At 52.4% G+C, this 10,869-nt stretch overlaps 1 protein-coding gene, 1 long non-coding RNA gene and 1 pseudogene across 8 annotated transcripts in view; 1 reads left to right on the top strand and 2 right to left on the bottom strand.

The window, feature by feature from the left end:
• Positions 1-7: 7 nt before the first annotated feature.
• On the top strand, positions 8-3,194 carry LOC117093449. Its single transcript, XR_004441147.1, has 2 exons — positions 8-174; positions 2,919-3,194. It is a non-coding gene; the product is annotated as an uncharacterized LOC117093449 (long non-coding RNA).
• On the bottom strand, positions 3,112-6,097 carry LOC117093448 (annotated as a pseudogene). Its single transcript, XR_004441146.1, has 2 exons — positions 4,357-6,097; positions 3,112-4,045 (listed from the first exon to the last, which is right to left on the bottom strand). The product of XR_004441146.1 is annotated as an uncharacterized LOC117093448 (transcript).
• Positions 6,098-6,199: 102 nt separating this feature from the next.
• The window catches only part of SLC35E2B (solute carrier family 35 member E2B), a 40,500-nt gene continuing 35,830 nt past the window's right edge, over positions 6,200-10,869 (bottom strand). For 5 of the 6 annotated variants that reach the window (XM_033228729.1, XM_033228728.1, XM_033228727.1 and 2 more), the window contains one exon: positions 6,200-7,217. In XM_033228729.1, the coding sequence (XP_033084620.1) occupies positions 6,980-7,217 (238 nt within the window). In that variant the 3' untranslated portion in view covers positions 6,200-6,979. The remainder of the gene's footprint in view (positions 7,218-10,869) is intronic. The other variant, XR_004441145.1, reaches the window with a different exon arrangement.

The raw sequence follows: 10,869 nt of genomic DNA, 5'->3' as shown, positions 1-10,869 counted from the left end.
GGAATCCGACCGGGACTTTCCCGGTAGCGAAGCCCGCGCCTGTGGCAAGGCTTGCGATCGGAGTGCCTTTGCGTTGGACGCCCGTATTCCATCCCCTTGACCGCTGGGACCGCTAGTGGCGGGTGGGTGGAGCGCGCTCCATTTACCTGCTAGTTACCTCCTGAGGCGCCTCAGGTCTGTGCGTCTTGTAAAGGCTCATCTCGGAGTTTAACTCTGAACCTTACCCAAAAACAGGGCAGGGAGAGCTCTTACGATGTGATTTTATTTATTTATATATTTGTTTGTGAGTCGAAGTCTCGCTCTGCCACGCAGGCTGGGGTGCAGTGGCGTAGACTTGGCTCACTGCAGCCTCCTCCCGGCTTCAAGGGATTCTCCCCAGTAGCTGGAACCACAGGCGCCCGCCACCACGCCTGGCTAATTTTTATATTTTTGGTAGAGACGGGATTTCGCCCCATTGGCCAAGCTGATCTCGAACTCCTGACCTCAAGTAATCTGCCTGCCTCGGCCTCCTAAAGTGCTGGGATTACAGGCGTGAGCCATCGCACCCCGGCTTTTACAATGTGATTTTAAAGCTGACACTGGCAGTGGGTCCTCAAAGTGCTTGTGCAAACTCACTGGGTATGGTGCTTCCCCAACTCCCAAGGCCCCACTCAAAACCCATGGATTCCGAACATTCCAGAAGAGGATAAAACGAGTAATTAGTTCCCTTTCCGTATGTTAGGTTATCCTCTTGACTTGAAAACTCACAGAAAAATGCTTTTAGATAATCTGAATCTCAGGAAAGAGACAGTAAACATCCGCATTTACTGGGCCTGAAATGGGAAAATGTAAAATGTGACAAGAATTGATCAAGGGCACAAAAAGGGCGATGGGTATTGTGATTTTTTCATTCCAGAATGAAATGCTGCTTGCTGTGGGTACCCAAGCTTTTTTTTTTTTTTTTTTTTTTGAGACGTAGTCTTGCTCTGTCGCCTGTCGCCCAGGCTGGAGAGCAGTTGCGCGATCTCGGCTCACTGCAAGCTCTGCCTCCTGGGTTCACGCCGTTCTCCCGCCTTAGACTTCGGAGTAGCTGGGACTACAGGCGCCTGCCACCACGCCCGGCTAATTTTTGGTATTTTTAGTTGAGACAGGGTTTCACCATGTTAGCCAGGATGGTCTCGGTCTCGTGACCTCGTCATCTGCCCGCCTTGGCCTCCCAAAATGCTGGGATTACAGGCGTGAGCTACTGCACCTGGGTTTTTTTTTTTTTTTTTTTTTTTTTTTGAGAAGTCCTCTTGCTCTGTCACCCAGGCTGGAGTGCAGTGGCACAATTTTGGGTAACTGTAGCCTCCGCCTCCCCGGTTCAAGTGATTCTCCTGCCTCAGCCTCCCAAGTAGCTGGGATTACAGGTGTGCACCACCACACCTGGCTGACTTTTGTATTTTTAGTAGTGACAGGGTCTTGCCATGTTGGCCAGGCTGGTCTTGAACTCCTGACCTAAAGTAATCTACCCACCAGCCTCCCAAAGTGCTGGAATTATAGGCATGAGCCACCACACCTGGCCAAAAATCTCCATTTTTACCCTTCATGAAATCTGTGAGTACCCAAATGCTGCCACTTATGTGAAACCCTAATAAAATCGACACTGGAGGCAATGAGGAGGAAGCGGCCTCGCACTTGTGTTTGTAGTAGGAGCTGCCACAAAGGCCTTTCCCAACTAGAACTTGGGGTTAAGCCACTTCTGTGAAGACCCTCTGCTAGCAACAGCCAGCCCCATCAGTGAACAAAGGCCACCACCGCAACAAGCTCCTGTAGCCACTGACCTTTGTGTCAGAACAGCTTACATGGACTTCTTTCCACCTGCAGAAGCTCGCCCTTGCCCCAGCCTCTCAGATGAGCCTGTGGACTGAGCCTGGATTGCAATCCTTGGCTGTATGCAAATAGCCTCTTGTTTTGGAGAATTGGTTTCTCTTGCTCATTTTAGGTTGCTAGAAACTGGTGTAGGCAGTAAGATGCCAACCTTGATCATTTCAGCAGCATAAACATCAGAGCTACACAAGGAAGAAAACAAAACAGTCCATATTTAACATTTATTTTACTTTGCTGAGCAAGAATCGTAACTGCTACCATGGCTGCTTAGTTTAGACAAAAATAAGCAGGAGGTGTCCACAGGATTAGTTACACAGTATCAGCTTATCTCGGTGGCAGAATTAACAGCGACTGGCTACATTATTTAACAGAATCGAAAGCACTGATCTAGTAATATAAATACTGAAATACGTCACATACAAAACACTAGAAACATTTTGTACAATGTACTTTTAGTTCTCATAGTTTTGTTTGGTATAAAGGAAATGTAATTTGGCTCTGACATCGATTGTTGATGTAATTTTCAAGTTTTCCCATGTGGGAAAGTCTGTGGCCCTCTTACAAGATGGAGCCTCCAATACCACGTTGGCAGTTCAGACTCTGTGAACAGTTCAAATGAGCAAGTCAGCTGAATGCCGCTTTCAGCTGTTAAGTGAAATGAAATGGAAAACAAAAAAGGACTGCGAGTTGGAAGTTTCTGAGTTTTCGTTAAGGATCTAGCAGCCATCACACTCAAACATCAGAGGCCCACAGGGAAACTGGAAGAAATACTTGAGACAGCCAAGCTGAAGGTTTCTTTGCTCTGAGGGATCTGAGGGTGGATGTCCCACCCCTGTATCCTCAGCCAGGACAGAGAACTAGTCAGATTCATTAGGGGAGCTAGGACGCTCTCAGTCTATCCAGTAAGGCCCCCAGCAGGGCACGCACATACATTGGGAAAGAAGAAACCGCTTAGTACCGTGTTGGTCGAAGGCAAGAGAGAGAGAGAGAGAAGTCCATTTCTATCGGTCGAGGGCAAGAGAGAGAAGTCCATTTCTATCTGGAATGACATTCTTGTTTCCTTCTTCCAGCAATGAAATACTTCCAGGCCTTAGGAGGACATCATTTTGACAGATGTCAAGAACTGTCTTGTTCGCCTGTTATTCCCACGGACCCATCTAAGTGATCATCCAGGAGCGTGGCAGCAGCAAGCAGAGCTCACTGGTTTTGTGGCCAGGAGTTTAAAGGCACCCTACAAAGCAATGCTCTATTTGGCTGATGATATTCTTTGCTCAGCTCTTTAAAATTACTGTTTGACTCACCATGTTAATTTTTCACAAATTAAAGACACATTTTGGGTTGTGCAAGAGTGTTTTCATCTTTCCAGGCAGACAGATTATTTTAACACTGTTATAGAAGGAATTGGGACTCTCGGATTTTATTTAAACCTTTTCATGCCATTTAGTGGGGAAGTTTCCTTGAAAGTTAGAGAGATGCACATCTCTTAAGTGTCAATTTCAGGAAGCAGATGCCCCAATTCGGGAGGTGGTTCAAGTGTTGTTTACAAAGGCACAGACCACGACCATGGACACACTCAGTGAAGTAACACCACCCGGGACGTTTCTAGAAGCACATCTGTGACAGTTAACAAGAACTTACTATTCTAGAAAAGTATTACATAAAAGTTATTTAAAAATATATGTCTATACAATCGTTAACATGGCCAAGCCAGGCCTTGGGTATTGCCTCTTGGTGCCTGGCTGTACTGGGAATGCCGTGAAGACCAGCGGCTGGAAACCGACTTGGGCGTGGAGAGGAGACTGAGGGAGAGGGAAGGGACGGCACGCCTGAGCAAGGGCAGTGTCGGCCGTCGCATGGTATCCAGGCTGCTTCTGCCAGGATGAGGAAGAGGCCCCAGGGCAGCATTACAAAGGACATCACTCTATTTGCTCATCATTTGGAAAAATGTGTTTCTGGTCCACAAACAGGAAATCCAAACAGGCTGGAAGCTCCTTGTCGGGTGGAAGGGAGGGCACCAGAGGATGTGCGGCCAGAAATTCCACAGTGCTCAGAACCAGGCACCTGCACTTCTCCTTACACCAGACCGTCATCTTCAGAGGCTAGTGGAAGCCTGGCAGCCATTCTCAATGGGGAGGTGGACAGGGCCACCTTGGGGTTGGCCTCACATATCTACAACCCTCTGCCACCTCCAGGGCATTTTCTTTTTTTTTTTTTTTTTTTGAGACGGAGTCTCGCTCTAGCCCGGGCTGGAGTGCAGTGGCCAGATCTCAGCTCACTGCAAGCTCCGCCTCCCGGGTTTACGCCATTCTCCTGCCTCAGCCTCTGGAGTAGCTGGGACTACAGGCGCCCGCCACCTCGCCAGGCTAGTTTTTTGTATTTTTTAGTAGAGACGGGGTTTCACCGTGTTAGCCAGGATGGTCTCGATCTCCTGACCTCGTGATCCGCCCGTCTCGGCCTCCCAAAGTGCTGGGATTATAGGCTTGAGCCACCGCGCCCGGCCCAGGGCATTTTCTAATAGTGTTTTTGAGATAGAGTCTTGCCGTTGCCCAGGCTGGAGTGCAATGGCACGATCTCGGCTCACTGCAACCTCAACCTCCAGCGTTCAAACACTTCTCCTGCCTCAGTCTCCTGAGTAGCTGGGATTACAGGCACCCACCATCACACCCAGCTAATTTTTGTATTTTTAGTGGAGACGGGGTTTCATCTTGTTGGCCAGGCTGGTCTCAAACTCCTGACCTTGTGATCCGCCAGCTGCAGCCTCCCAAAGTGCTGGGATTACAGGTGTGAGCCACTGCACCCAGTCTTCTGTTGGTTTTTGAGAAAAGCAGAAAAAGAGAAATGGGAAACGGGAAAGTCACATGATGACGTATCTTCGCAGTGCAGTGAGCACACACCTGGCCTGTCCTCCACACACAGGTCAGTGGTTTTATACAAGTGGCTGGAGCAGGTGCAGTGGTGCACGCCTGTTATTCCCAAAACTACGGGAGGCTGAGTGGGAAGGATTGCTTGAGCTGAGGAGTTCAAGACCAGCCTGGGCAACAAAGTGAGAGCCCAGCTCAACAAAAAAATAGCCAGGCATGGTGGTACATGCCTGTGGTTAGAGTGACACAGGAGGCTGAGATGGGAGGATCACTTGAGCCCAGGAAGTCGAGGCTGCAGTGAGCCAAGATCATGCCACTGTACTCCAACCTGGGTGACAGAGCAAGACAGTCTCAAAAAAAATAAAAAGGTTGCTTGTGGGTTAAAAAGCCTCATTTCAGTCCACCATCAAGGCAGACTCTTTTGAGTAAGTAGCTAATGAGTCATAATTATTGCTGTTTCTGAATGATTTTATCTTCAGGAGGGGCTATTTTTGTATTTCCCAGGTGAGAAGCCAAATGGAAAACCAGTGAAGTGATCTCAGACGCCAATGGCCTAAAGAGCATGCAGGGAAAATGAGACTCAGGATGGAACAGGCAGGGACATAAGACTCAGGATGGAACAGGCGGGGACATGAGACTCGGGATGGAGCAGGCAGGGACATGAGACTCGGGACCACTGGAGCCCCATGCTGCCTCTGACAAGCCCTGGAGCTCTGGGTCTCAAAGGCTCGCCGGCAACAGACTGCACCAGGCATAGGAATTCGCTGGCTGCGAGATGGGGGGTGAAGAGCTCAGGCATGGTCAGAAGCCTCTACTTAACACACAGCTCCAGCAGCCACTCCTCAGGCCTCCTGTACCCTCTGGGATGCGTGATGCTGAGGAGGATGAGTTGAGCTGGCCCTTGGCCCCACTGTGCACGACGGCTGTCCCTCAGGGAGAGTGGGACGGGGTGGGCGCCTGACACACACCACGCACCTCAGAACATTCAGTGTGGGTGCTTCCTTTTTTAGCAAGGATGGCACCCAGGTAAACACCATGTAACCCAGGCCATCGCCATCAACACTGCAATGTCCTGCCCAAGGCTCAAGTGGGGAATCCGGACAGGTGCTGGATGATGAGATTAGGAACAGTGGACTCCAAGGGAGAACAGACAGGCTCACCCCACAGGGACCTCAGAATAGTGTGCCTGATACTCAGAGTCCAAAAAAGAAAAGGAATGTACACATCTCCTCCCAAGTTAAACACAAGAGCTTTGTCCTCAACCTCAGGGCTAGAAACCACCACAGGTAGGAGGGCAGGGTGCCCTGGGGTAGGGGGGCTCATACAGCCCAGGGTGTGGAAGTGACAGGCAGGACGCCCCAGAGCGGGCACTCACGCAGTCCAGGGTGGGGAAGGGGTAGTGGGGCAGGGGCTCATGCAGCCCAGGATGTGGAAGGTGATGGACAGGGCACCCTGGAGTGGGGGGCTCACGCAGCCCAGGGTGTGGAAGGTGATGGACAGGGCACCCTGGAGTGGGGGGCTCACGCAGCCCAGGGTGTAGAAGGTGATGGACAGGGCACCCTGGAGTGGGGGGCTCACGCAGCCCAGGGTGTGGAAGGGGTACGGGAGCCTTCCTCTTCACAGAAGGGACGGAATGGCCTCCGTGGTCAGAGCCCTTGATTTCCATGCAATGCTGTAGCTTGAGGCTCGTGATGACTCTGGGATAATCTGAGGATGCCCACAGCCCTGGTGGGTCAGGTGAGGAGAAGTTCTGATTGCCCACTGTGGCAGCAGGAGACCCTTCCTTCCAGGGCCCTCTGTCCCTGCCCGTCGGCCCTGCTCTGTGGCCTCATGCCCAGGGCCAATCTGCAGCCAGTCCAGGGCCGCAGGGCCTTCGATGGCTGGTGTGGGAAGCTGAGTGCTCTCTTGGCTGCAGCAGGGAGCAGCTCTCGTTGGCACTGGACCCAGCTCTGGCTCCCCGTGGACCCTGGGGTGCTGCCCAGAGAGGAAGTGGGCACCCCCAGCATGGGAGCCGCAGAGGCTGTTTTCACATTACATGGGGATGGGCTCAGCTGACATGGAGCTCTGGTCTCCACTCCAGGAAGCTGATACCTGGACTCCTCAGTTTGAGTTTCCACGGGTCTTCATCAGCAAACCAAGAAAACCTCAGGGAATGGCCGACTTAGCTCCCCGTGTCCTGCACCCCAGCAGGGCCATGGAGGAGGGTGTCCCTGTCCGTTTCCAGGAGATGCCGTGTCATGAGAACATCAGCAGCTGGCAGCTTCCTGCTCTCAGGGATGCTGCCTGGGGTCCTGTGGAAGCAGCGGCTCCACCGTGTCCTCTGGGGCCCGGCCGGTGGCTACAGCCAGGCTCTGCAGCGCCTCCTGCTGGTGCTGCCTGGCCTTGTTGTAGAGCAGGACCCCAACTGTCACTAGCGCTGTGCCGACCGCCGACAAGCTGGTGATCTTGTTGCCAAAAACGATTACGCTGAGCCAGATGGACAAGGCATGCTTCACGGTGCTGGCGACACTGCAGAGACAAGGGGAGGGAGCAGGGGCGCTCAGGGTCATGGTCACCTCGGCCCGTGGCCAGCAGCTTGGCTGAGCCTGGGTCTGGAGGCTGGGGTGGGGTGGAGGCACTCAGGGTCACAGTGACATCAAGCCTGCAGCCAGCAGCTCGGCTGACCCCGGGTCTGGAGACCAGGATGGGGCAGGGGTGCTCGACGGGACCAGGTGGTGAGCTCAGCCCAGGGGTTTGGGAGCTTTGAGTGGGGCTTGCCTGCTCCCTCGTCCCTTCTTTTTTAAGGGATGCTTTTCATTATTACAAAAGGCAGAGGAGGAGAAATCTAAGGAATGGCCACGTCCTGTGATCTAGACGCAGGAATTCATGACATCGCCTCATCAGCTTCAACCCATTGAGGTGGGTCTCACTGTGTAGCCCAGGCTGGTCTCTTTTTTTTTTTTTTTTTTTTTTTTTTAAGACGGAGTCTCGCTCTGTCACCCGGGCTGGAGTGCAGTGGCCGGATCTCAGCTCACTGCAAGCTCCGCCTCCCGGGTTCACGCCATTCTCATGGCTCAGCCTCCCGAGTAGCTGGCACTATAGGCACCCGCCACCTCGCCCGGCTAGATTTTTGTTTTTAGTAGAGACAGGGTTTCACCGTGTTAGCCAGGATGGTCTTGATCTCCTAACCTCGTGATCCGCCCGTCTCAGCCTCCCAAAGTGCTGGGATTACAGGGTTGAGCCACCGTGCCCAGCCTCCAGGCTGGTCTTTAAATCCTGGGCTCAAGTGATCTTCCCACCTGGGTCTCCCACACCGCTGGGATGCTGGGATCACAGGCGTGAGCCACCACACCCGGATGGAATATTTTAAGTAAATTACAGATATTGAGGCCGGGCGCGGTGGCTCACGCCTGTAATCCCAGCACTTTGGGATGCCGAGGCAGGCGGATCACGAGGTCAGGAGATAGAGACCATCCTGGCTAACACGGTGAAACCCTGTCTCTACTAAAAATACAAAAAATTGGCTGGGCGTGGTGGCGGGTGCCTGTAGTCCCAGCTGCTCAGGAAGCTGAGGCAGGAGAATGGTGTGAACCCGGGAGACGGAGCTTGCAGTGAGCTGAGATTGTGCCACTGCCCTCCAGCCTGGGCAACAGAGACTGTCTCAAAAAAACAAACAAACAAAAATTACAGAAATCGTGACATTTCACTCCTTGAGTACTTCAGCCTGCTCTCTAAAGAACAAAAACATCAGCCCAGGTGTGGCGGCTCACACCTGTAATCCCAGCCTTTTGGGAGGCCGAGGCGGGCGGATCACGAGGTCAGATCAAGATCATCTTGGCTAACACGGTGAAACTCCGTCTCTACTAAAAATACAAAAAATTAGCTGGATGTGGTGGCGGACTGGGTAGTAGCCTGTAATCCTAGCTACTCGGGAAGCTGAGGCAGGAGAATAGCTTGAACCCGGGAGGAGGAGGCTGCAGTGAGCTGAGATTGCGCCACCCACTGCACTCCAGCCTGGGCGACAGAGCAAGACTGTCTCAAAAAAAAAAGAAGAACATCGCCCACACACTCGCAGCGCCTCTGCAGCCCCAGGGGAAACAATCCCTTGAGGTCGTTTGTTGGGTGCAAAAGGACACCAAATACACAACGCTAGGACTGCGCAAAAAAAGGGTGACGGGAAATACTCTGTGCAAACTTTTCATAATGAGTACTTAATTCACTGCTCTTGCAACATGAAAATAAAACAAGAAAATACTATTGAAAAATAATTGGGCAGGCCGGGTGCGGTGGCTCACGAATATTACCCAGCACTTTGGGAGGCCAAGGCAGGCGGACTACAAGGTCAGGAGATTGAGACCATCCTGGCTAACACAGTGAAACTCCGTCTCTACTAAACATACAAAAAAAAATTAGCCAGGTGTGGTGGCGGGCACCTGTGGTCCCAGCTACTCGGGAGGCGGAGGCAGGAGAATTGTTTGAACCCAGGAGGCGGAGCTTGCGGTGAGCCAAGATGGCACCACCGCACTCCAGCCTGGGCGACAGAGTGAGACTCCATCTCAAAAATAAAGAAAGAAAGAAAGAAAGAAAAATAATTGGGTAACGCGCGGTGGCTTACGCCTGTAATCCCAGCACTTTCCAAGGCCGAGGCAGGCGGATCACCTGAGGTCAGAAGCTCAAGACCAGTCTGGCCAAGATGATGAAACCCTGTCTCCACTAAAAATAGAAAAATTAGCTAGGCGTGGTGGTGGGCGCCTGTAATCCCAGCTACTCGGGAGGCTGAGGCAGGAGAATTTCCTGAACCCGGGAGGAGGGGTTGCAGTGAGCTGAGATCGCGTCACTGCACTCCAGCCTGGGCGACAGAGCGAGACTCTGGTTAAAAAAACACAAATTAGCCCAGCGTGGTGGTGGACACCTGTAGTCCCAGCCACTCAGGAGGCTGAGGCGGGAGGATCACTTGAGTCAGGGAGGCAGAGGTTGTAGTAAGCTGAGACGGCACAACCACACTGCAGCCTGGGTCACAGAGCAAGACTCTGTCTCAAAAAAAAAAAAAGAAAAAAAAGTTGGCCGGGTGCGGTGGCTCAAGCCTGTAATCCCAGCACTTTGGGAGGCTGAGATGGGCGGATCACGAGGTCAGGAGATCGAGACCATCCTGGCTAACACGGTGAAACCCCGTCTCTACTAAAAAATACAAAAAACTAGCCGGGCGAGATGGCGGGCGCCTGTAGTCCCAGCTACTCGGGAGGCTGAGGCAGGAGAATGGCGTGAACACGGGAGGCGGAGCTTGCAGTGAGCTGAGAACCGGCCACTGCACTCCAGCCTGGGTGACAGAGCGAGACTCCGTCTCAAAAAAAAAAAAAAAAAAAGCTTTATGTTTTTTTTAAACCACTGCTAACAATCACTAATGTTCACTAAAACACTAGGCTTCAGGAGCATTTGGAAATAATTCCTGACCCCAGAAAGAAACATGCTGGTGAGAGACAGTGACCAAGCCCAGGAAACCACCGTGAACTCCAGAAAAACTCAGAAAGCACAGCCATTTTTCCTGTCTCGGAGACACCTCCTGCTCAGGATGCAGGAAGCGTGGGGCAGGGCAGTACCATGGAAGAGGCGGCTCTGTGTGGGGCCTGCGGGGCCTGCTGGTGAGAGGAGGCGCAAGCTCCAGTTTCTCAGCTGGGGAACGCTGCGTGCGCGGTGTGCGGCTACCAGCTCCGACGGGTATTTGAGAATTTACTGCACTGACTTGGACCAGATGGAAAGCAGAGAAGAGGGAGAGCTACACTTGACTGTCCCTCACCCCCGCCAGCCCCAACATCTGCTTTTCACTTCATGTTTGGGGACCATTCTGCCTCCTCACGACAGATTAGAAGTTTCGGAAAAAAGGCCGCTGACTTCCACAACAGGATATGAGGCGGCTGCCGATGCCAGTCGCGGGGACTATGAGGCGGCTGCCGATGCCAGTCGCGGGGACTATGAGGCGGCTGCCGATGCCAGTCGCGGGGACTTCTACCCCTGCTGGTGACATAACCTTGTTCCTTTGTATTTGCCACCAAAAAGTCTCCAGTCTTTTTTTTTTTTTTTTGAGACGGAGTCTGACTCTGTAGCCCAAGCTGGAGTACAGTGGCGCGATCTCGGTTCACTCCGACATCCGCCTCCTTGGCTGAAGTGATTCTGATGCCTCAGC

This window comes from Trachypithecus francoisi, unplaced genomic scaffold, assembly GCF_009764315.1.
Source record: "Trachypithecus francoisi isolate TF-2019V2 unplaced genomic scaffold, Tfra_2.0 Lachesis_group12, whole genome shotgun sequence".
Classification (NCBI taxonomy): Eukaryota; Metazoa; Chordata; class Mammalia; order Primates; family Cercopithecidae; genus Trachypithecus; species Trachypithecus francoisi.
The sequence above is the reverse complement of the archived record's forward strand: the minus strand, read 5'-3'. Positions and strand labels throughout refer to the sequence as shown.